This window comes from Leucoraja erinacea, chromosome 19 (assembly GCF_028641065.1).
Source record: "Leucoraja erinacea ecotype New England chromosome 19, Leri_hhj_1, whole genome shotgun sequence".
NCBI lineage: Eukaryota > Metazoa > Chordata > Chondrichthyes > Rajiformes > Rajidae > Leucoraja > Leucoraja erinaceus.
In genome coordinates, this window is record NC_073395.1 from 4,722,963 (window position 1) to 4,749,710 (window position 26,748).

The 26,748-nt window shown below is 41.7% G+C and overlaps 1 protein-coding gene across 1 annotated transcript in view; it reads left to right on the forward strand.

Annotated features, from left to right (window-relative positions):
- The window catches only part of cacna2d4a (calcium channel, voltage-dependent, alpha 2/delta subunit 4a), a 173,563-nt gene that overhangs the window by 48,509 nt on the left and 98,306 nt on the right, over positions 1 to 26,748 (forward strand). Inside the window, exons 17-26 of the mRNA XM_055650903.1 lie at positions 3,425 to 3,511; positions 7,757 to 7,828; positions 10,361 to 10,422; positions 12,767 to 12,834; positions 14,640 to 14,685; positions 15,851 to 15,948; positions 17,496 to 17,589; positions 20,250 to 20,345; positions 22,218 to 22,345; positions 24,165 to 24,245. Of these exons, the coding sequence (XP_055506878.1) occupies positions 3,425 to 3,511; positions 7,757 to 7,828; positions 10,361 to 10,422; positions 12,767 to 12,834; positions 14,640 to 14,685; positions 15,851 to 15,948; positions 17,496 to 17,589; positions 20,250 to 20,345; positions 22,218 to 22,345; positions 24,165 to 24,245 (832 nt within the window). The remainder of the gene's footprint in view (positions 1 to 3,424; positions 3,512 to 7,756; positions 7,829 to 10,360; positions 10,423 to 12,766; positions 12,835 to 14,639; positions 14,686 to 15,850; positions 15,949 to 17,495; positions 17,590 to 20,249; positions 20,346 to 22,217; positions 22,346 to 24,164; positions 24,246 to 26,748) is intronic.

Sequence of the window (26,748 nt, forward strand, 5' to 3'; positions counted from 1 at the left end):
TCTTAAGGGATTGGACAGGCTAGATGCAGGAAGATTGTTCCCGATGTTGGGGAAGTTCAGGACAAGGGGTCACAGCTTAAGGATGAGGGGGAAATCCTTTAAAACCGAGATGAGAAGAACTTTTTTCACACAGAGAGTGGTGAATCTCTGGAACTCTCTGCCGCAGAGGGTAGTCGATGCCAGTTCATTGGCTATATTTAAGAGGGAGTTAGATGTGGCCCTTGTGGCTAAGGGGATCAGAGGGTATGGAGAGAAGGCAGGTACGGGATACTGAGTTGGATGATCAGCCATGATCATATTGAATGGCGGTGCAGGCTCGAAGGGCCGAATGGCCTACTCCTGCACCTAATGTTTCTATGTTTCTAACTGAATTGAACCAGGCCATTATCAAACGAACAGGACTGCCGTGGAAGAAGAATTAGTGAGCCCACTGATCATGCTTGTATTCTTAAAATTTACTTTACCTTAAATTTACCTTAAAACATTTACTGGACATGACTTGAGAATTAAGGGACTGAAGTTTAGGGATAACATGAGGGGGGACTTCTTTACTCAGAGAGTGGGAGCTGTGTGGAATGAGCTTCCAGTGGAGGTGGTGGAGGCAGGTTCGATTTTATCATTTAAAAATAAATTGGATAGTTATATGGATGGGAAAGGAATGGTCTGGTCTGGTTATGGTCTGAGTGCAGGTAGATGGGGCTAGGGGAGAATAAGTGTTCGGCACGGACTAGAAGGGCCGAGTGGTGAATCTCTGGAATTCTCTGCCACAGAAGAAAGTTGAAGCCAGTTCGTTGGCTGTATTTAAGGGGGAGTTAGATGTGGCCCTTGTGGCTGAAGGGATCAGGGGGTATGGAGAGAAGGCAGGTACAGGATACTGAGTTGGATGATCAGCCATGATCATATTGAATGGCGGTGCAGGCTGGAAGGGCCGAATGGCCTACTGCTGCACCTATTTTCTATGTTTCTATGTTTCTATGTTTCCGTGCTGTAATTGTTATATGGTTATATGGTTACTTGTGCTATCCTGCTAGAGTAAGAGAAACATCACCCCTTTAAGATAATGGCATGATCAAAAGGAAGCAAATAGAGTTGTTCTTCATTAAATAAAATTCTGAAGTCTCGCAGGCAATCTTTAAGAAATGACACACTGGCCCATCACAGCTCCACATCTGCTTTGTTCATTAATACAAGGACTGAAAGTATGATGGTGGAATTGCTTCATTTGTTGGACACCCCCACACTACTGAGTTGCCATGGAGACGCCCACAACTAGTGACACAAAGAAAAATAATCCCTGAACCTCAACATTATAAAAATAAAATGCATTTTAAATAATGAAAGTGAAAAAAGTGATTAAACGTTCACCTGTAAATTGAAGCAGGTGGATCTGATTGGTAGCAGCAAAAAAAAACCCCATAAAAAGGGCTTTCTAAATGTTCACTCCTAATGGAGTCATAGTGTCATAGAGTGATCCAGTGTGGAAACAGGCCCAACGCGCCCACAGGCACATTAGACTATAGACAATAGGTGCAGGAGTAGGACATTCGGCCCTTCGAGCCAGCACCGCCATTCAATGCGACCATGTCTGATCACATTAAAGAGTAGTATCTTATCTGACGCTGAACCACACCAATATACGTTCGGGCAGATGACCCAAAGATAGTTCAGAGGTAGGTTTTAAGGAGCCTCTGTAAAGAAGAAGGGCAGAGGCATTTAGCGCAGGCGATTTCTAAACTTGGGGCTTTGGCAGCACCCGTCACATCTGCCATCACTGGGACATACAACCACCGTGATGATCAAGAGATCAACATTGGAGAAGTGAAGACATCTGAAGTCTGGTGTTGGAGGAGATGGCAAAGCTGACAACGACGGCTATTTTGATATCAAGGTGACCCTGGGTAGATCAGCAATCACAGGGTAATGGGTGAACGTGATTGGATGTGAGCTAGGACTTGGATAACAGAATTATAAATGACTTATGAGACGGTGAGGGTCAGGCACCCGGGTTCAATCCCGACCTTGGGTGCTGTCTGTGTGGAGTTTGCACTTTCCCCCCCCCCCCTTGACCGCGTGGGTTTCCTCCAGGAGCTCCGGTTTCCTCCCACTTCCCAAAGACGTGCGGGTTTGTAGGTTAATCGGCCCCCTGTAAATTGCCCCCTAGTGTGTGCGGAGTGGATGCGAAAATGCTATTAGCAATTCTATCAATGGTCAGCATGGACTCAGTGGGCCGAAGGGCCTGATTCCATGATGTATCTTTCAATCTATCAATAGACACAAGCTTTACACCTGTTGTGGTGACCACGGTTCTATACACAACTGAACCGTGACGCTAAAAGAAATAAGATGGGAATTGATGCTGTCATTTTATTTGATGTTGTTTAAGGGGTAACAGGTAGATGGAAAAAGGAGGAGGCTGCTTGCAGAACCTTGAGGTGATGCAGTAAGTAGAGCAAGAGAAGCCTCTAAAGGGCCTGTCCCATTTTTTTCGGCGCCTGCTGGCATCATTGACATAGAAACATAGAAACATAGAAATTAGGTGCAGGAGTAGGCCATTCGGCCCTTCGAGCCTGCACCGCCATTCAATATGATCATGGCTGATCATCCAACTCAGTATCCCGTACCTGCCTTCTCTCCATACCCCCTGATCCCCTTAGCCACAAGGGCCACATCTAACTCCCTCTTAAATATAGCAAATGAACTGGCCTCAACTACCCTCTGTGGCAGAGAGTTCCAGAGATTCACCACTCTCTGCGTGAAAAAAGTTCTTCTCATCTCGGTTTTAAAGGATTTCCCCCTTATCCTTAAGCTGTGACCCCTTGTCCTGACTGATGTATCAGGTCACCGAAAAATATGCGGCATGATGACGTATGGCGCGGCGTGACCACGTATTGACGCACGGTGTTTTTACACATTTCGCAACGTTGTTTTTGGTCGCCGCTGGATTTTGAAATGTTCAAAATCGTTTGGCGACACTTTGGCAAAACCGGCAGGTGGGACAGGACCTTGAGATACCGTATCTGCAGCCACTCTTTACATATTCACACAGACATTAACAATCCGTGAACCTGGTTTTATTTTTGTAAAACTGGTTTCTTTTTCAGTGCTATTGAATGTGCCCAATTAACACCACAGGAAGACAAGAGTTCAAGTCGTTGCACTATTGTTCTGAAATTTCCCTTAGGAAACGCACAAAAGTGTCTCAGATAATTTTCACCTGCTCCCTTTGGAGAGTGCCTGACCTTCACTGCATGCTTCCCTCCTGCCTTCATCTGCCACTTCAGAAGGTCTGGGAGTCAAATAGAATTGACTAGAAATTGTGCCCTACTGTGGTAAACTACCGTGCTTTAGTCCAGTGCTTTATACTGATAACGAACTAGCCATCACGATCCTTGCACTCATGTTGATTCATTCTTACTCATTTCAGTATAAAGATGGAGAGAAAGTGAGGCCAAAACCAAATTATAACAGCGTGGATCTGTCGGAGGTGGAATGGGAAGACGGAGATGAGATTGTGAGTTGTTTCTGCCTGTTTTCTGTTTCTGTTTTTCCTCCCACATCTTTATTCATGTTTCACACACTGATTTAATCTGCTCATAAAACTTTCAATGTTTTTAACTTCAAAATTAAACAGATTCTCCCAATGTTCTCTCGGCAGTCATCCAATAATGAATCGTGCATGATTCTAAACTAATCCACAGCTCTGTGGCCCTATTCTAATCCTCAGTGAATTCTGCTCACCCATTACATCTGCGCTTGTATACCTACCTTGGTACCAATTTTACTGATATCTCAATTTTGTAATTCTCGTCCATGTGTTCAAGTCCATTGTTACACAAAAAAGCTGGAGAAACTCAGCGGGTGCAGCAGCATCTATGGAGCGAAGGAAATAGGCAACGTTTCGTCCCGAAACGTTGCCTATTTCCTTCGTTCCATAGATGCTGCTGCACCCGCTGAGTTTCTCCAGCTTTTTTGTGTAACCTTCGATTCTCCAGCATCTGCAGTTCCTTCTTAAACACTGTTCAAGTCCATTAATGGGCTTTGCATTTAACCAATCTCTCTCATCTCTTCCAGTCCGACAATCCTCCGATATTCCTCCAATTTGATGTTTCAGAAAGAACTGCAGATGCTGGAGAAATCGAAGGCAGACAAAAATGCTGGAGAAACTCAGCGGGCGAGGCAGCATGTATGGAGGGAAGGTATATACCGTCGCCCCATAGATGCTGCCTCACCCGCTGAGTTTCTCCAGCATTTTTGTCGACCTCCCTCCAATTTGAGATCCTTTTGAAAACTCATTTAACCCACCTTTGGCAGTTGCGCCTTGGGTCATTACACCGAAAGATCTCAAGATGCCAGCTAAACATCTTTTATCAATATCATTTTCTTTTTTAATTTAAGACTTCCTTAAAATTTTGCCTCTGTCCAGTCAACTGCTAACTTACTTCTAATTTCTTTACAAGGTTCTAGAAACATAGAAACAAAGAAAATAGGTGCAGGAGGAGGCCATTCGGCCCTTTCGAGCCAGCACCGCCATTCATTGTGATCATGGCTGATCGTCCCCAATCAATAACCCGTGCCTGCCTTCTCCCCATATCCCTTGATTCCACTAGCCCCTAGAGCTCTATCTAACAATTTTTGTTAGATTATGGGACAATTTTTGTCTCATTTTGTTCTTCTGAGTTCTTTGTGTTGCCATAGAAATGCAAACTGTTTCCTTTGTCTTTTTAAATTACATTACTGCCGGAGTCGAACCATTATATTGAAGCCTCCACCTCTTGCCTACCCTGCCACCAAAAGGATATAAGTAAAACTGCACCCCCTCCACCATCACACATGCAGGAGAGTGTTGTTGCTCAGCTCACTTCGTTCTATGACTCACATTTTAAAATTTCTTAACCCTTAAAGATCACATCACACTTTAGTTACGTTTCAGAAAGAACTGCAGATGCTGGAAAAACCAAAGGTAGACAAAAATGCTGGAGAAACTCAGCGGGTGAGGCAGCATAAATGCTGCCTCACCCGCTGAGTTTCTCCAGCATTTTTGTCTACCTTGCACTTTAGTTATTTCCACTTTCATCTCTATTCTCTGTGGTGGCAATTGTTCCACGAGGACATTTAAAAACTGCACAACCGTTCAATCTCACGGTATCCAAACTGCATAAGGTTGTCTGATTCGAATACACCTCGCAGTGTTTGAAAACAGCAGACTGGTTCCTGACTAATTGGAAGGGAGACACTATTTGGTTGTCATTGAAAAGTTGTTTCAAAATGCATGTGTTCACTGAACATTTGGTTAAGAAAGAAAGTCTGAAGAAGGGTCTCGATCCGAAACGTCACCGATTCCTTCGCTCCAGAGATGCTGCCTCACCCGCTGAGTTTCTCCAGCGTTTTTTGTCCATGTTCACTGGACAATTTTGCAAAAGAATATTTATTGGCCTGAAGCTGTGATTATCAAGCTAAATTATAATACTGTTCCCAGATGCATTACACAATATCCTCCTCTTCACATCTACCCACTCCTCCCCCCCTCTCCCCCAGCAAATCCCCTACCATCTTTCTTGCAACCTACCACTCTATTCTCACCTTCCCTCACATTTCCAGGCTGCACCTCTTTAAAATTCGTGCAGCAGAGCCTGGTTTCCACTTATCTTGGATCCCTCTCATCAGCCCATTTGCATCAATCCTGAAAGTGTGGCTGAGGCCACGATAGATTTCTAGAAACATAGAAACTAGGTGCAGGAGGAAGCCATTCAGCCCTCCGATCCAGCACCGCCATTCATTGTGATCATGGCTGATCGTCCCCAATCAATAACCCGTGCCTGCCTTCTCCCCATATCCCTTGACTCCACTAGCCCCTAGAGCTCTATCTAACTCTCTCTTAAATCCATCCAGTGACTTGGCCTCCACTGCCCTCTGTGGCAGGGAATTCCATAAATTCACAACTCTCTGGGTAGAAAACATAGAAACATAGAAATTAGGTGCAGGAGTAGGCCATTCGGCCCTTCGAGCCTGCACCGCCATTCAATATGATCATGGCTGATCATCCAACTCAGTATCCCGTACCTGCCTTCTCTCCATACCCTCTGATCCCCTTGGCCACAAGGGCCACATCTAACTCCCTCTTAAATATAGCCAATGAACTGGCCTCAACTACCCTCTGTGGCAGAGAGTTCCAGAGATTCACCACTCTCTGTGTGAAAAAAGTTCTCCTCATCTCGGTTTTAAAGGATTTCCCCCTTATCCTTAAGCTGTGACCCCTTGTCCTTGACTTCCCCAACATCGGGAACAATCTTCCTGCATCTAGCCTGTCCAACCCCTTAAGAATTTTGTAAGTTTCTATAAGATCCCCTCTCAATCTCCTAAATTCCAGAGAGTATAAACCAAGTCTATCCAGTCTTTCTTCATAAGACAGTCCTGACATCCGAGGGTGAAAAAGTTTTTTCTCACCTCAGTCTTAAATAACCTCCCCTTTATTCTAAGACTGTGTGGCCCCTGGTTCTGGACTCGCCCAACATTGGGAACATTTTTCCTGCATCTAGCTTGTTCAGTCCTTTTATAATTTTATATGTTTCTATAAGATCTCCCCTCATCCTTCTAAACTCCAGTGAATACAAGCCTAGTCTTTTCAATCTTTCCTCATATAACAGTCCCGCCATCCCTAGGGATCAATCTCGTGAACCTACGCTGCACTGCCTCAATCACAAGGATGTCCTTCCTCAGATTTGGAGACCAAAACTGTACACAATACTCCAGATGTGGTCTCACCAGAGCCCTATACAACTGCAGAAGAACCTCTTTACTCCTATACTGAAATCCTCTTGTTATGAAGGCCAACATGCCATTAGCTTTCTTCACTGCCTGCTGTACCTGCACGCCACCTTTCAGTGACCGGTCTGCTCCATTCTTGAGAAAACCCTCACCAACTTGCAAGAGGGAGACAGGGAATTCTTGGGACAGCTTCAATGTCGAGGCTGGAAAGGGCACCAAGCCTTTTTAATGGAATGATTAACAAGGAAGGCGGAGGAATTGCAAATCTTGACCAATGTCCACAACAAATCCCTGAAAAAACGGATCCCTTTATTGATGTCAGGAGCTACCGCTCAACCAAGTGGTGAAATCCTTCACCCTTTCTGGTGCATCTAGCCAAAAGACCACTCAAAGATCAAGACCTCAACCCAGCAAATAGCTTCTATGTGAAGTGATTGGATTTGGATCGCAGATATTGATTGAAACTGCTTTCTTCTCTGTCTGCAAGAGGATAATATTGCATCTTAGTATCTTAGTACCTAGCTATTGGTTTAGGTAAGTTGTTTTGAGATCATTATGAAGTCAAGGACATGAGTAATATTAATTGTGTGTAAACCATGTAAGTATCTGATGAAGGACAAGTGTCTTATGTGAGAAAGCTGACACTTTCATCGCTGTGTCCTTGAACATTTAGAAATCGCTGTATAATGCTCCGTGAATTGCAAGATTATAATATATCCTTAAAACTGCAGGATTATACACTCCACATCTGTGCAGTGCTTTTGTAATACAAGAGATTCCAGGTGTTTTTACCCCCACTTTATTTACCCCCACTACTGAAGGTAAAACTGCTCAAAACCGCAAACAAGATGTTTTATTTCAAATAAAATCAAACCATAGCATGTTTCATCTCTACCATGTCGGCTTTCAGGAGCGCTTAAAGAAACCTACATGATACTCATTGAAAGATACGGAAAATTGACAGCGATTTTATTCCCCCCCTCACATACAGCTTAGAACAGCTATGGTGAATGGAGAAAATGGAACCATGTCAATGAACGTGAAGGTACCAGTTGATGAAGGGGTAAGAACTGTACTTGTATTTATCACATCACTGTATTAATAATCTATTCAGTTCAATGTCCTTTATTTTGCATTTTGAAAATTCAATTGGCATTCTTCCGCTTAACAGATATGATGGATCTTTTTGTAGACCAAAATGGAGGAGAAACTCAGCAGGTGAGGCAGCATCTATGGAGCGAAGGAAATAGGCCTATTTCCTTCGCTCCATAGATGCTGCCTCACCCGCTGAGTTCCTCCAGCATTTTTGTCTACCCTCGATTTTCCATCATCTGCAGTTCCTTCTTAAACAATGGATCTTTTAGTTTATTCATCTGTATAGACCTATCCTGTCAATTTGTAATTCTATACAAGGATATTTCAAATATTAGATGATTTGAAGGTCAATGACTTATTGCCTAATTGGCCAGTGAGCTCTTAATTAGAAATTGAATTTCTCCTTTTGGTGGGTTAAACGTGTTAAATTTTGCCTAATTCCAAATTTGCTAACAATTTGCTACAATAGGATGCCCTTTCTTAAAAAGATCGCTATTGGTGTTTCGTCTAATTCTGCAGTGTTGAAGGCAAGTGATCTAGGGGAGGAAGAAATAGGAAGATAATTAAACACATGACCAAGGAGTTGGCACAGGAGGGAGGGCTTCAAGTACATACAGTAGATCGACTTGTTCTCTTCTAGGTGGATATGCCCTGTACAAGAAGGATGAGTTGCACCTAAATTGAAGAGCTGAAGTATGTTTAATTCATTGCAAGGAATATTACATGTAAGGCAAATGAACTTAGGGCTTGGATTAGTACTATGGAACTACGAGATTGTAGATATTATTATAGAGACTTGGTAGAAAGAAATGCAGAACCGGCAGCTCAACATTCCAGGATTCAGATGTTTCAAGTTCAATAGAATGTGTAGTAAAAGAGGTGAGGGAGTTTCTGATAAGAAAGAATGTGGTAATGGAACTAAGGGGCCTTCCTGGAAGCTCATTCAGTGAGGCAACTTGGGGAGAATTCAGGCATGGGCAAGGTGCAATCACCATGATAGACTATATCACAGTGGTGCCTTACAGCGCCGGAGACACTGGTTCCATCCTGACTACCGGCGGGTTTCCTCTGAGATCTTTGGTTTCCTCCGATCCTCCAAATGCTTGTAGGTTAATTAGCTTGGTATAAATTGTCCCTAGTGTGTGTAGGATTGTGTTAGTGTGCGGGGGTCGCTGGTCGGTGCGGACCGAGTGGGCCGAAGAGCCTGTTTCCGCGCTGTGTCACTGAAAAAAAATCATAGACCTCCCAACAGCCAGTGAGAGACAGAGGAACAGATATGTAGGAAGGCTAAGGAAAGATTGGTAGTAGTGGATGACAATGTTGACTGGGATCGCCTAATGCCAGAGGCTTAGAGAGGCAGAAGTTGGTAGATACATCCTGTCTGCAGTCTACGCACCATCCCAAGCCAATGCTAAAATGGCATTGGACAAATTATACTCATCAACTCTCATGAAACATCAAACTCTGGTGCCTAATTCATCATCGTGGCAATCACGTAAACTTCAGAAAGATACTTCCCAAATACCATCACCAAATATCATGCCCCATGTGGGATGTTAACACTCTAGACCACTGCTACATCACCAACAAGACGTTTACGAGAGGGCCTGACCGAGCTATATAAAATCGTTAGAGGTATAGACAGGGTAGACCGCAGGAAACTATACCCCAGAGCAGAGATAGATGGATCTGGGGGATCTCAATATAGGGTGAGTGTCAGGTCTCGGGTTTGATCTAGTTTCTGTTTCTTATTGTTTTTTTAGTATTAGAGTGTGCATTCTTGTTTTATTTTGGTGTCTCGCATCTCCTCTTGTTTCAGGTCCCATTTCCTGTCAGGTCGTTTACCCTCATGTGATTATTGGCCCCGCCCTGATGTGTTTCACCTGTGTCTCGTTATCCCCTGCTAGTCTGTATTTAAGCCCTTTGTGTTTTAGTTCTCATTGCCAGTTCGTTGTGTATGCTACTTGGTATCACCTCGTTCCAGCTCTAGAAATCTTGTGACCTCGACCATTGCCTGTTTTTCGACCTCTGGTTTTTGCCTGCTCCTAGATTGTACTGTTGCCTCTGTTTTGCTTACCTGTGTACCGACTTGGACCGATTAAACTCTGAAGACTGATCTGCCCTGTGTCTGAGCCTGCATTTGTGTCCTCCTCCTTGTTCAGTTCTGATAGTGAGGGATAAATAAGTTATAAGGAAGCCTTTTTCACCTAGAGAGTAATGAGTGTCTGGGCTGCACTGCGTGAGAGAGTGGTGGAAGCAGAGTTCGCTGGCAGCATTTAAGAAGGGTCGAGATGCCCACTTAAGTCGCCCAGGCATAGAAGGCTATGGCCCAAGTGCTGGAACATGGGATTAATACAGATGGTACCCAACTGGTCAACATGAATGCCCTGTTCTCATGATGTATGACTCTATGAGTCAGTAACGCCAATATTGATCTTTTAGTCCTCTCGCTAAATAACTAATACTGATTTAATTTTATTCTCTCTATTTGGATTTCTAGAAACGCGTCTTATTTCTAACCAATGACTACTTCTACACACATATTGATGACACGCCTTTCAGGTGATATTCTATTGCAAACATTGTGCTTCTCAGTCATTTCTAGCCAGAGGTATCTTATAAAACAAAGAATATGATGGAAGTGACCTTTTGTAAATAATGTAATTAAGTGAACTAATCTAATGCAATGAAAAAATAAGGGATTTGAATGCATTGTATCTGTCATTGAAAAAGCTCAAAGGTCAGCAAGATATTTGTAGTTGTCACCATAGTGATAAAGTTATTGATGTTGCCTTAATGCAAAGAAGATGTGAGACACAACAGGTTCAAGGGAAATAAATGGGAAAATGACAATAAACTCACTTGAACTTGAACTTGAAATGGGACTCATGAGAGGGCTTTGAGAGCTACTATTGACTTGCGAGACCAAACGCCCCTTTCCTGCATTGTAAACTGCATTAGAAATCCAAAAGGAATTGAAGTCAGGGAGATTGAAATGCCTCTTTGACTGGTTAGCATGCAAGAAAAGCCATTCACAGCACCTCAGTACATGTGCTAATAACCTGAGCTCAAACTCAAAAAAACCCTCAAACTTTTGTGATTTTAAATCAAGATCTCCTTCACTTAAAGCAGATCTTTAATATAAAACTGCAGGGAAACAAGAACAAAAATCCTAAAGAATCATTGAGGGAACAGGATTTATGCTGCCCTGAAAATAATATACATGTTGGCATGATATCCTGATGATGAATCCCATCATCATCAAATCCTTTCAACTGAAAAATTAATTTCTATAAAAGCTTTAGATTATAAGCAATCTCGTAGGAACTAACGTTAAGGAATCAAGTGATGAATCTTTCCCATGGCAATTTACCTCTAATTTCCTAGAACATCTTCCTTCTCCAGGAAAAGCTGAAAGGAGTAAACACAAAAGCACTGCAAAAACTGGAAACTTGAGTCAGGAACTGTTTCCCAGTGAATGTCTTGCCTGTAGCTGCACACCTCCCACCCCAGCTCCATTCAACCTCAGAGGATATTCATAGGTCAATGGCAAATAGAGAAAACAGAAATATTGATTAAAAAAAATATATGTTTTTTTAAATATTTGTATTTATTAGAATTACAGTAAATTACAGTAAATTACTGTAGTACAAGCCACATATATCTTATTACATTTATTGTACCCTTTCATTGTTTAAGCTCTAAAGAAAGATAGAAATAAAGAAAGTAAAGAAAGTGAGAAAGAGTCGTGTTAGTGTGAAAGAGTGATCAAAAAGAAAATCCCACTGGGCAGAGAGTTAGGGAAAAAAGTTAAGAAATAGGCCATAGAAAAAAAAAGAAAGAAAAAGAAACAAAAGCTCTATTATCAAAACCGCGCAAAAAGGGACATACCAACCAGAAATATTGATGATCGCAGTAGAATCCTTATCAAAAGAGAGTCTAGTATTTCCGTAAATAATATCCGACCAGCTGACAGTTTCTGGCATCTGTTAATTCTGGAGAGGGGAATAGAAATTCTAGATTGGTTATTGCATGTAAACCAATCATAGTAGAAATAGCATCACTAACCCCCACCTTACTGTATGATTCAATACTAACACCCACTTCCTATACTGGTCAGTCTTGGAAGTGGTAACGATGAACTAACAATTAGCTACCTGCTGTACCACTGTACTATGTGTACAGATTAAATATTATAATAATATAATAAACTTTATTACGGACTCAAGGTCCAGTCAAGGGGCAACATTACATTAAAAATGCATTGCATATCAAATATCATAAATATATATAAAATCATGGTATATCACATAAAAACATCATAATTTATATTTTAAAAAACCCACAATACTTAAGTTTAAAAATCCAGATTAAAAGATGATCAATGTCCTACAACGAGACAATGCTACCATTGTCTCCACAACTGGGATTCGTAGCGTGTAGTGCTAACCCTTATGTTTGTCAAGGCCACAATAAGCACATTTTTAGAGTCATTTATCCTGCAAATGAATTTATAAATGTGTTGTCTTAGGATAGCTTGTAAAGTACTCCTGCAGCCACAAACATATTACTGGCACTACACCATCTATGTTGCCTTAGCAGTGTTCTCATGGCATTGTTATATGCCACCTTTAGTCTCTGCATACTTGTCTTTAAATAGTTCGACCACAGGTACGCAGTGTAGAGTGGTGTGCAGTATGCTCTAAATAGCGATCATTAAAGATGATCTTGCACTCCAGATTGTGCAGCTTGCTTATTTACAGAAATGAAGGCAACAATATATTCCAAACTATTTTCCGGATTTCCTAAGTACAAAACAGACACATCTCCAATAAAGATATCGGCAAAATAGTTAATTTGCTGAACGGTATGCATCATGCAGTAATCTACTGGTTTTTTCTTTCAGTCTATGTATTGTTCTTACTAGAGGTCACGGCGAATCTCTGTTCATTGGAAATATCTCGGTGGAAGAAGGTAGGTGTCTACTGCTTGACTATTAACAGTAGAAGGTAGACAAAAATGCTGGAGAAACTCAGCGGGTGCAGCAGCATCTATGGAGCGAAGGAAATAGGCAACGTTTCGGGCCAAATCCCTTCTTCAGACTGATGGAGGGTGGGGGGGGATGGAGGGTGGGGGGGGGGGGGGTGGGGGGGGGGGGGGGGGGGGGGGGGGGGGGGGGGGGGGGGGGAGGGAAGGAAAGAAAGAAAAAGGAAGAGGAGGAGCCCGAAGGCTGAGGGAAACCTGCGAAGGGGAGGAGACAGCAAAGGCTACTGGAAATTGGAGAATTCAATGTTTATATCACTAGGGTGCAGACTGCCCAAGCGGAATATGAGATGCTGTTCCTCCAATTTCCATTGGTGCTCACTCTGGCCATGGAGGAGGCCCAGGACAGAAAGGTCGGATTCGGAATGGGAGGGGGAGTTGAAGTGCTGAGCCACCGGGAGGTCAGGTTGGTTAATGCGGACCGAGCGGAGGTGTTCGGCGAAACGATCGCCAAGCCTACGCTTGGTCTCACTGATGTACAGAAGCTGACATCTAGCGGATGCAATAGATGAAGTTGGAGGAGATGCAGGTGAACCTCTGTCGCACCTAGAACGACTGGTTGGTTCTTTGAATGGAGTCGAGGGGGGGAGGTAAAGCGACTAGTGTAGCATCTCTTGCGGTTGCAAGGGAAAGTGCCCGGGGAGGGGGTGGTCGGGTATTATCAGTAGAATTTGTACTACTATTCTAAATCATATTAGAAATGGAATAATGTGTATTATTGACTTCCTTGCAAGAGTTATTTACGCACAAAATATTAACACAATCCTTACATAGTTCTCCCAAAACATTGTTAAGAGCCTGTCCCACTTGGCAATTTTTTTTTTCGGCGACTGCCGGCGTCATATCAGCGTGGCCAAAAGATTTTGAACATTTCAAAATTCAGCGGCAACAACAAAAAATGTTGCGACACTTGAAAAAACACCGCTCGTCAGTACGTCATCACACGGAAAAATGTTCGGTGACCTGATACGTCAGGCAATGATGCCGGCAGTCGTCGAAAAAACCGCCAAGTGGGACAGGCCCTTTAGTTTTCGTGCATAATTCACAAACTTGCCTCCTCCAAGGGGTTGGACAGGCTAGATGCAGGAAGATTGTTCCCGATGTTGGGGAAGTCCAGAACAAGGGGTCACAGTTTAAGGATAAGGGGGAAGCCTTTTCGGACCGAGATGAGAAAAAACATTTTTCACACAGGGAGTGGTGAATCTCTGGAATTCTCTGCCACAGAAGGTGGTTGAGGCCAGTTCATTGGCTATATTTAAGAGGGAGTTAGATGTGGCCCTTGTGGCTAAAGGGATTAGGGGGTATGGAGAGAAGGCAGGTACAGGATACTGAGTTGGATGATCAGCCATGATCATATTGAATGGCGGTGCAGGATCAAAGGGCCGAACGGCCTACTGCTGCACCTATTGTCTATGTTTCTATGTTTCCTTTCTAATTAATCTGGTTCTCCATAAATTTCTGATCACAAATGTTTGTAATATTTTATTGTGAGAAATGTTATTATATAGGTGTATTATTGTATTACCCTGGCTAGATGCACCATGAATCACCTAAATGTTATTTACTCCAGTTTAGTTTTATCACCTTGCAGTTTTTATTTTGCCCATTGTCCATCAGGAAAACTGCTTCTTTGTCATTGGTTGCAGGTTTCATCTGATGGACTTGGAAATAATTTTGACCCTCCTTTAAAACACAAAATGAATCAATGTTATGTTGCTGTTTATTTTAAATTACAGGGTTACATGACATAGACCAACCTGATGTGATACTAGCAGATGAATGGTAAGATGGTTTTACCGAACACTGTAACCTCAAATTTGTACAAGTAGACTTTAGATTCGCTTGCTATTTTTCAATAGTTATTTATTTGTAATAGGCACTAGAAAAATAAGTGTCATTAGAAAAATAAAATTCATTCAGCACATTTCACAGTTGGGACATTTCAGATTGCTTTGATATTGGCATTGTGGCAGCCACATTGTATACATGTAGCAATGTGTGTTAATGTAGAGAGATCAATAAATCATGATTGTTATTATTTCCTTACCAGTAAATAAGAAAGAAGAGAATAAAGAAGGACATTATTGCCATAGAGGGAGTGCAGAGACAGTTCACCAGACTGATTCCTGGGATGTCAGGACTGTCTTATGAAGAAAGACTGGATAGACATGGTTTATACTCTCTAGAATTTAGGAGATTGAGAGGGGATCTTATAGAAACTTACAAAATGCTTAAGGGGTTGGACAGGCTAGATGCAGGAAGATTGTTCCCGATGTTGGGGAAGTCCAGGACAAGGGGTCCCAGCTTAAGGATAAGGGGGAAATCCTTTAAAACCGAGATGAGAATAACTTTTTTTCACACAGAGAGTGGTGAATCTCTGGAACTCTCTGCCACAGAGGGTAGTTGAGGCCAGTTCATTGGCTATATTTAAGAGGGAGTTAGATGTGGCCCTTGTGGCTAAGGGGATCAGGGGGTATGGAGAGAAGGCAGGGACGGGATACTGAGTTGGATGATCAGCCATGATCATATTGAATGGCGGTGCAGGCTCGAAGGGCGAATGGCCTACTCCTGCACCTAATTTCTATGTTTCTATGTTTCTATAAACCTTTAATGTATATTTATTTCATCTGGGACTGAACTAGACTCTTTGGCTAAATACTATTCTCAAATCCTCAAGTGGAGCTGAAACAAATGATCTTCTGATGGGGAGGAGATGGATAGTGCCGAATCCTAATACATTTAGACAAATGGTGTCCAATCCTGTTAGAAATTCCTCAGTGAGTTAGTTTGAACAAACTGTTGCAGTATAAGTATTGGACGATAAATATACTTGTTTGTAAGATGCCGCATCTGAATTTCTTTGACATTCTAATGAGCATGGAACCTGATAGACTTAAGAACTTATATGTGTGAATGAAAGGACTTTTGTTTCTCTCCTTTCTATCAGGATTTATTGTGTAACTGATATTGATCCACACCATCGCAAGCTATCACAGAAACAAGCTGTCATTCGTTATCTTTCTGGAGAGGAACCTGACCTGGACTGTGAGCAACAACATATCACCTGTAGTTTGAACTTATTCATTTATTGTGCAAGACATTATTTTTCCTATTAATAAGTAATATTTAATGTCATCTGCTGAAAGAATTTACACAAAGAATTTTAAGCCTTCATGTTATGTACCCGGCTGATATGAAATTGAAGTAGAATCTAAGGCTCTGCGTTTTTGAGGGGATATTTTCTGACCACCTTATAGATGATTCGCTGTTTCTATGCCTACCCACATAATGTGCTCTGATATCCCGATTAACCAATCCTGGTGATTCATTGTAGCACCCTTTGATGCACCAATTGAAACTCAAATGTAAATATCATCCTATACTTTAAAAAAAAACCATTTGCTCATTCTTTATATGCTGCTGTACTGGGTAACTGGGCATCTCTCCAGGTGCTCTTGGGACAGTGAATCATTACCCACTTCAGTGTAGAGCCAATGCCTGTGAGGGGCTTTGTTAGGTTGCAGTGAGACCAGGCAGGTTGAGTAAAGTAAATTGTATTCACAGAAAAAACGGAACTAAAACTCGTGCAACCCACGTCCCTGACTTAGCTAACAAAATACACAGCTCCTGTCGCTGGGAGGAGCACTGAACAACTGGCTTAAAAAACCCCGACGTGACCGTGCCGACCAATGACGAGGGTTCTGACTTCCCCATCCCACCACTAGATGCCGCTACAAGGTGTGTTAGGGCCTGTGGTGCGATTGATCACACTGAGGCCTGGGGCTCACGGCTGCATCCTGCTTGACAGGGTGAGTGTTGGCCATTGCTGGGGAATGACAGCCCCTGCACCCTGTGTTAACAGAGCACCTAGATCTGATCTCTCGTGCCACCTCCGAATGAATGTGACAACATCTGCTGTCTCCATTTCTCCTAGCTTGGTCACTTGGCATTTCCAGATCAGAAATATTTTTTGTGGTAACAAGCTGAACTAAGAGGAAAAGACAGTAGCTTCCAATATCTTCGATGGGTGGTGAGAGAGATGGTGGGATTCATGAGCTCTGTAAACACGGAGCAGCTGCCATCAACTCCCAGTAATAGCATCACCTCAACACTGTGTGCCAACAACACTTTCCCTGGCTCAATAAATATTAGCTCCCACAGACAGCCCCTCCCCTCAGTTGTGGGCCATATATTGTTGGATTTGTGTCAAATTCCCATTTTCAGCATCAGGATCACAGGGTTCTGCACCAAGTTCCCAGTACAGCAATGAGCAACAGCAGGGAGGGCAGCAGTACATAGTTGAGTAAGTTATGCATCCCAGTATGTATAATGCTCTAATGACACATATAATGCTGATTCCATTTGTGCTCTCTTCCTGACAATGTAAACTGAATGCTAAGTGAGGCACTAGTGTGCATTTATTTGTTTTGTGTCTTTGCCATGAATGTATGAGTCTTTTTTCATCCAGTATCCAACTTTGAACATATCATTGTTCATCTACATACCACAATATTCCTTGTGTTTGTCTGCCTAAATCTGTCTTCCGTCCCATCTATTCTGTGTCACTTTGAAATTGTTACCTTTCCTCGAAGGTGATGAGGAGCTGGTCCAAGAAGTTCTCTTTGATGCCGTGGTAACTGCTCCAATTGAAGCGTACTGGACAGCCATTGCCATGAATATTTCTCAGTAAGCATAGTCATTATAAAAAACATTGTTTTAAATATAAAATATATTTGTAAACGACTCGGTTATCAGAATTTAACAGCCCTTCGGGTTTATGTAAAAAAGGAAGTTGAAACGAAGATGTTATCGGGATTTTTAAAGAATATTTCTGGTTAACAAATTTATTAATTTAATTGTATCCTCAAAATAATTCATTTTGATGTGTGTGCTTACTGGATATAAACATACTTGCCGATATGCCTGCTGTATCATACATTTCTTAAATTATTGCTGGTTCTTGTTTTATATTAATTATGGGTTTCTTGATGTACTCATTTGTAATTTGTTAAATTTCTTGCTGTTCCATAATTCTGCCAAGTAATTCACAGTTGTTTTTTAAGTTTATTTAATTGTTATCTACAGCTTATTAATTTGCACTTTGAGGTACTTTGATGTGCTACTGTTACATAGAATCATTGTCAAAAGTGCCCTCTATACTATTATTTTATTAATTTGTTGCTCCGGTCTCTGTTCTATCGATTTATTGATTTGTCGTCGTATTACATGTTTTATCATTTACACGAAAAAGAATTGATTAGCTAAGATCAAGGTCAAACAGGAAGAATTGAAATGTAATACTGCTCATTGGGCACAATAGCCGTTATTTTCTTCTCGGCAAACAAGCCTAATTAACAATGGCCAACTCCCGAGAGCCAGCCTTATTTAAATAAACTTGACATATCCCAGGAAAAAAAATCCTTACCTGGATTTGGATCTTGGTAGTGGATAGATTGGGTAGGGGGGGTGGAAGGGGGAGAGTGAAGGGAGAGTCATAGGGTCCAAGCACGGAAAAGGCCCTATGGCTCAACACGTCCAACAAAGATACTCCATCTAAACTAGTCCCATTTGCCCATATTTGGTCAATATCCCTCGGAACCTTCCCTTTCCATGTACCTGCCCAAGTGTCTTTTAAATGCTGTTATTGTACCTGCCTCAACTACCTCCTCTGCTTCTCATTCCATATACCGACCACTCCCTAAGTGAAAAAGTTGCCCCTCAGGTTCCTCTCCCATCTTAAACCTATGTCCACTGCTTTTGAGTCCCCTACCCTAGTAGCAGACTCTGTGCACTCACCCTTTCAATACACCTCAAAAAAAATCACTCCTTCGCTTCCTGCAATCCAAAGAATCAAGTCCTACTCTGCCCAATCCTGGCAAATCCTTGCAAAATCTTCTCTGCATTCTTTCCAGCTTAATGACAACCTTTCTATTGCAAGGTGACAAAGTGGGAGGTGTGGTATACCTCCTGCTTCAGGCATTGAGTGCTTGCAGATGCTCATGGGCTAAGAGCCTCTCCTACTGAGACCATGATGCTCTCTCAGAATATTGCACCACCCTCTTCCTTTAATAAGGACATACTTAGTGTTGGATGGAACTGCAGATGCTGGTTTACCCTGAAGATAGACACTGTCTTCCGGGGTAACTCAGCGGTTCAGGCAGCATCTCGAGAAAAAGAATAGGTTACGTTTCAGCTTGAGATCCATCTTCAGACTGAGAGTCAGGGGAGAGGTATGGAAAGGTTCAGAACCAATCAGAGATGGGACTGATGACCAAGGAAAGGTGGAGCCCACAATGGTCCATTGTTGGCTGTGGAAAAGGCGATAATAAATGGGATATATTTCCTTCACTCCATTATAGTATCTGATGTTTTAAATTTAATTCAAATGAATTAAATTTAAAATTGAATATCTGGTGAATGCTTGCATGAGAAGCATGTGGAGTTACTTGGGTCTGATGGATAATACAACACTTGGCATTGTTATTTTATTTTATTATCCTCAATCATATTTTGGTTAAAATAAGCAAAAGCAAGTTAAGACAGGAGAATGAGAAAATCTACAATTGTATTGCCATGTCACACTCAGTTTTCTTATTTTTTCATTGTTTCTGTTGAACTAATGGAACTAACGGAAAAGTAGAGACAATTATTTCTTGTTTACTTTCACATCTGAGATCATAATTTATTATTCAAATGATTTGTAAAATTAACAAACTCAGTATATTTCTTTTTACCAAGTATACCACTCTGTTTCTACCCTCATGATGATAATAAATGATAAAACTCCGTGCTATTATTAGTTTATCATCATAGAAACATAGAAAATAGGTGCAGCAGGAGGCCATTCGGCCCATCGAGCCAGCACCACCATTCATTGTGATCATGGCTGATCGTCCCCAATCAATAACCCGTGCCTGCCTTCTCCCCATATCCCTTGACTCCACTAGCCCCTAGAGCTCTATCCAACTCCCTCTTAAATCCATCCAGTGACTTGGCCTCCACTGCCCTCTGTGGCAGGGAATTCCATAAATTCACAACTCTCTGGGTGAAAAAGTTTTTTCTCACCTCAGTCTTAAATAACCTCCCCTTTATTCTAAACTGTGTGGCCCCTGGTTCTGGACTCGCCCAACATTGGGAACATTTTTCCTGCATCTAGCTTGTCTAGTCCTTTTATAATTTTATATGTTTCTACAGTATATGGTTCCCCCTCATCCTTCTAGACTCCCTTTTATTATTTAACATGGATGAGAATCTCCGAGTGGTTCATCAGTTGTAATTATTCCGTTGTTATGTATAGGTGAGAATTTTTTTTGACAACTTCTGATATTTCTTTATCTTGTGTAAAGAAATAACGAGGATGGAGTTGAAATGGCTTTTCTAGGCACCCGTGCAGGCCTGATGCGAAGTAATCTCTTTGTTGGAAAGGAGAAGCGCTCAAACAAGTAGGTACAAATCATTAAAATGTGTATCCTCACCTCCACCTCCTCGTGAAAATAAGAAAAAATAGCAGCGACTTCCTCACACGATTGCATGATTTACAGATAATAATGGAGACAATCTTTGGATGACAGTCAATGCGATTGACAGGCAGTTGTATTGAGCATTAAAACAGTTTGTTAAATATTCATAGCAACCGTTGATATTGCTGGCAATTTCACACCTCACCTTACGTTATTGAGTTAGTTGCAACTGAGAAAGCTTCTCCAGATTTACCATTTGTAGGAAAATAATACTTGTCTGTGAAGACGGGATCATTTACATTTTCATAACCATGTGCAAAGTTAGGAAATACTCTATATTAACACCAAAAGTTGGGTATTATAATTAGCTGAATATATTTATTTTGACAAGTTACTGTATAGGATGCATGCAATTGGGGGAGAAAATCAGCCAGAAATCTATTTCCTTCTATAAGGCCTCGCATCTGCCATTCTGTTACGAAGGATGCAATACCGACTGGATTTTCTAAACATAATTACCTACCTTATCCTTCTCTCTTAATATGTTGAGACGCAGCCCTTAGATTTTGGCTGTAAATCCACTCACAAATAACAATTTTAATTGTGCAAGAAGATTAAAAAAATCGGTTGACTTTATTAAAATTACTCGACATAGACTAATGACCCCTTTCACTTTGTCGAGGGAATCCACGATGAGATCGACATCAAGTCTTGTATGATTGTAATGAAGATGCTGCAAATTGACTTCCGCAGCCCCTTAATGTCAGCAGAACGTTGAGATATAAAATGTCACAGATACTTATGGGATTGTGAATAAACTTGTGAGGGGTCTCTGATTGGAGACCCACATGAATAAACTGAAAGATAAATCTGGAATACAGGGATGTGGAAGGTGATAGTGCCGGCAAATTAGACACCTGATAAGGGATGCCCTTTCAACCAATCTAAAACAGTGTTCAGTAATCATTCGGGTGGTGAATCTGTGGAATTCTTTGCCACAGAAGGCTGCGGAGGCCACGTCAATGGACAATAGACAATAGGTGCAAGAGTAGGCTATTCGGCCCTTCGAGTCAATGGATATATTTAAGGCAGAGAGAGATCGATTCTTAATTAGTACAGGTGTCAGAGGTTATGGGGAGAAGGCAGGAGAATGGGGTTAGGAGGGACTTGAAGGACCGAATGGACTAATTATGCTCGTATCACTTATGATCTTATGTTTTCATTAATTTGACACATGTCAACATCACATCATTCTCTTTCCCCTTAAACTATTTACAAAGTAAGGAAAATCCATTTGCTTTGTCGATTCTTCGTAAATTAAATCTTCCAAAAATCTGAAATTTAAAAAAATCCAAGATTCAGACTGATAGAACATCAACTTTTACGATATACCATTAGAGATTCTTTATCTGACTGCAAACAACTGAACCAGAGGAGGAGGCTGAGGAGAGACTGTGGGAATAGGGAGGGGATTATAATGGCTAGGGATAAGCAAAAGGGAGCTCCAGTGGCTAGGACGTCTGCACTTGGTCTCACCAACGTGGAGACGGAAATCTTCATGATTCAATGAGAGTTTACTAGGCTAATCCAAATTTTTTTTTTTTGTTCTCTGTGCTATCCTTTGGGTCACTCGGACCACAAAAGCACCCGTAAGTTCCCAATGAAACACCGCATCCTCTCTACTCTGGTCTTCCCTTCTCCTCCTCTGATGTTCCCTCTACACAGGCCTCCAGGCTACTCTTGTTTTTAATTTCCAAAACAAGCTGGAAAAAAATCCAGTCAATACTCACATCTCGATTTAGGGAAAGCAGGGCTATTCTGAAATGTCTTTGATCTTTTTGTTTCATTTTACAGAAAGTTCTTCACAAATCAGGACAAACGTAGTATCTTCACCATGGATCATTTTCCTCTGTGGTACAGACGGGCTGTTGAGCAACCAGCTGGACATTTTGTTTACTCCATCGCCTCCGAGGCTGACATGGGTTAGTATTTAGCAAAGCACCTTTTCTCAAATGCCACACTTAATCCCCAGAGAAACACTGCAGCTTTTTTGGGTCCTGTTTATCTTCTTCTCTTACTGGCTGCGATTCTAAAAAAAGACACAAAGTACTGGAGTAACTCAGCAGATCAGGGCTGGACAAACTAGATGCAGGAAAAATGTTCCCAATGTTGGGCGTGTCCAGAACCAGGGGGCCACAATAGAGGGGAGGTCATTTAAGTTTGAGGTGAGAAAAAACTGTTTCACCCAGAGAGTTGTGAATTTATGGAATTCCCTGCCACAGAGGGCAGTGGAGGCCAAGTCACTGGATGGATTTAAGAGAGAGTTAGATAGAGCTCTAGGGGCTAGTGGAGTCAAGGGATATGTGGAGAAGGCAGTCACGGGTTATTGATAGGGGACGATCAGCCACGATCACAATGAATGGCTGTGCTGGCTCGAAGGGCCGAATGGCATCCTCCTGCACCTATTTTCTATGTTTCTATCAGACAGCATCTCTGGAGCACATAGATAGGTGATGTTTCCGGTTCGTTGTTACTCCAGCACTTTGTGTCTTTCTTTGTAAATGAGCATCTGTATTTCCTTGTGTTATCTCTGGTATTATCATATTGCTTAATTGTGAGTACACCTACCAGCATGTATACATGTTGCTTGAGTTGTGCCTGTACCTGTTTGTATGAACAATTATCTAAATTATCTTATTGAAACATATAAGATTGTTGAGGGTTTGGACACGCTAGAGGCAGGAAACATGTTCCCAATGTTGGGGGAGTCCAGAACCAGGGGCCACAACCAGTTTAAGAATAAGGAGTAAACCATTTAGAACGAAGACGAGGAAACACTTTTTCTCACAGAGAGTGGTGAGTCTGTGGAATTCTTTGCCTCAGAGGGCGGTGGAGGCTGGTTCTCTGGATGCTTTCAAGAGAGAGCTAGATAGGGCTCTTAAAGATAGCGGAGTCAGGGGATATGGGGAGAAGGCAGGAACGGGGTACTGATTGGGGATGATCAGCCATGATCACATTGAATGGCGGTGCTGGCTTGATGGGCTGAATGGCCCACTCCTGCACGTATTGTCTAATGTCTATTGTCTAAATATACTTGTGTAATAGTATTGCAGCATCAGCCTTCTTTGAACATTTTGTTGCAGAGGCATTCATTAATTATGGGAGATTTCAACTACAGGTACTTCCAAACACATTTACAGATAGAGCAAGATGAGGGGAAAGTGTAGATGAATGTAAGGTGAAGCACTGTCATATAAAACATTGTAGTCTGCATGCTATAAAAACTGTGAAGAAGCTGCAGGGAAAGTTCACAATGTATTTATAAGATTAGTGGCAGAACTGGAAGATTATACCAGTGGTGAGAGATTGAACAGATTGGGCAGATTTCTTAAGAATGAGAAATTAGAGGTGGTCTATTAGAAGTTTTTTTAAAGAAATCTATTGTTTCCAAAAACACAAAATCTAAAACTTGACTTGACTTGAAGGTTAAGTGGTTTCAAAAGTAGAATGATCTAACGATGATAAACAGAATAGGAAGATCAGGTGTAATTGGAACACCGATACAGATTGATTGTTCCGGTAGGCGGCGCGGCTCTGTTTATGTAAAATGTAATTATGTTGTGTCTGGGGTCTATTTGTGTGTAATGTATGGCTGCAGAAACGGCATTTCGTTTGGACCTCCAGGGGTCCAAATGACAATTAAATTGACTCTCTCTCTTGACTCTTGATTGGACTGAATACCCACTTCCTGTTTGAAAATTTTATGTTTTATTTAATTTTTATTGTTTTGATTTATTTCAGGAAAGACAAACAGAAAGAAAATGGTGACGGCCAGTACCTCAGTGACGGTGACTGTGAGCAGGAAGACGGCCAGTGCAGCAGGTAGGACTTTGGGCACGGGCTAGAATTACATTTGATTCTGCAAGTATGAAGCATTCGCTCCTTCTTGCTGGAAATTAGTCATTTGTTTCTCTGTGACTAACTCTATGGATTCATTCCGTTTATCCAAACACAATTCTCATATTAAGGACTGGATAGACTCGGCTTGTACTCGCTAGAATTTAGGAGATTGAGGGGGGATCTTATAGAAACTTACAAAATTCTTAAGGGGTTGGGCAGGCTAGATGCAGGAAGATTGTTCCCGATGTTGTGGAAGTCCAGGACAGGGGGTCACAGCTTAAGGATAAGGGGGAAATCCTTTAGGACCGAGATGAGAAAAACATTTTTCACACAGAGAGTGGAACTCTCTGCCACAGAAGGTAGTTGAGGCCAGTTCATTGGCTATATTTAAGAGGGAGTTAGATGTGGCCCTTGTGGCTAAAGGGATCAGGGGGTATGGAGAGAAGGCAGGTGTGGGATACTGAGTTGGATGATCAGCCATGATCATATTGAATGGCGGTGCAGGCTCGAAGGGCCGAATGGCCTACTCCTGCACCTATTTTCTATGTTTCTATATCCTATTGTAATATGCTCGCGAGAAATCATCATAATGCAATGATTATGAAGAGAGTGCTGCTTGGAACTTGTCTCAGACACTTACATTACTTTGTACATTTGCTCTTATTAGTAGAAATGGATTCATGAAACCCTGTACACGTCTGTGCTCATCTAAAGTTTGTGAAAGAACTTTGCATTCTCGTGTCACTTGCTGAGTGCCCCCCACCCCCCCTGGACTGTCTCCCTCGGATGGTCACGACACACAGCTTATTTATTTATTTTACTTTTCTTTTTCATCGGTTGGAGCTACATACTAAATCTCGTTGCACTGACGTGCAATGACAATAAAAGATATTATTATTATTATTATTATTATTATTAAACATGCAATATATAATTTTAGCCTTTATGATCCAATCTAAATTCAAATGGACAAGCAAGAGTTTGAATGTAATGAATTAGTTAAAAGTCACATTTAATGAGTTAAAAGTTAAATCTAAAGAAAGTAGAGTATTACCAGATAAAATAAAATTGAGCATGACGGCTGAGCATAACATCAGAGGAGCGTTCGTAATAGCTTGTTTAACTCCAAAGGAAAAGAGCAAAACTATGTGCGTAGCAGCTGGTGCTGTCGAAACTGGAAGCTGTGAAGGAACAATACAAATAAACAATGAACACCACAGATTTATCATCGCATCCTTTGTTCTCATTTTATATTTCCATACTGTGTCGTTAATTTTGATTTTTCTCTTATGGATTCCGTTTGAACGGCAATGAATTGGAATGAATATTATACAAACTCCAGTGGAACACTGCATAGTTTTATTTTTCTTCAGAGTAAGCTCGCTATTACAATTCTGAGTAACATGCGGTATCGATGGGTATGGAATGGATTTCTGGTGGGTGAAGAAAGTTGAACCACAAGTGAAATTTAAAGTGATATTGACCAGTGAAAGCCTTTTCTTCTTCTTGCGAATGAAACATAAACCAAAGGAATAGTTAGTTCTCAAGCCAAGCCGGGTGTTGAGCAGCCAGGTTGTTGTCTCTGCGTCAATGTCTGCCAGGCCCTGACGGAGCTCCATTTGGTGGGTGGTAGAGCGGGCACCCAGAGATGACATGGTTGGCAGTCTGTTCTGCTCCTCATTCACAGGCTGTGCTGTTGGTGAGTACAATTCCCCCCCCTCATAGAAACCCCTTAAGAATTTTGTAAGTTTCTATAGATCCCCTCTCAATCTCCTTTCTAGAGAGTATAAACCAAGTCTATGATAAGACAGTCCTGAAAGAATCAGTCTGGTGAACCTTCTCTGCAACTATGCATATGTTTATTTGGAGACCAAAATGCACGCAATACGATCTCACCAAGAACTGTACAACTGCAGTAGAACCTCCCTGTCTATTCAAAATACTTCATGGCCAACATACCATTCGCTTTCTTTACTGCCTGCTGCACCTGCATGCCTACCTTCAATGACTGGTGTACCATGACACCCAGGTCTCGCTGCATCTCCCCCATTTAGATAATAATCTGCTTTCCCGTTTTTGCCTGACGGAGCTCCATTTGGTGGGTTGTAGGAGCGGGCAAGAGGACATGGTTGGCAGTCGTCGGCTTCATTCACAGATGTTGGTGTTTAAAAAGTCTTTTCCATCTGAAAAGAAGTTGAATTTTTTAAAACTCACTGTCCCTGTGTATATTTCGATCCTATTATATAAGGAAAGATAGACTGGTTTGTTACAGAGCATGTTGAAAACCATCTGTTCAATTTTAAAACTCACCTGTGTTTTTTAATGTACAGAGCATGAAAACCACTGTTCAATATGTTTAATGGGAAATAGGGGAATTGTTTTCCGTGATCCTAATTAAAATGTTCTTTTTTGTAAAGTTGAATTTTGAAAACAAACCAAACTCGTTTGACTTCAAAGGTGAATAGGAAGGAAACTGGTCCTTGTG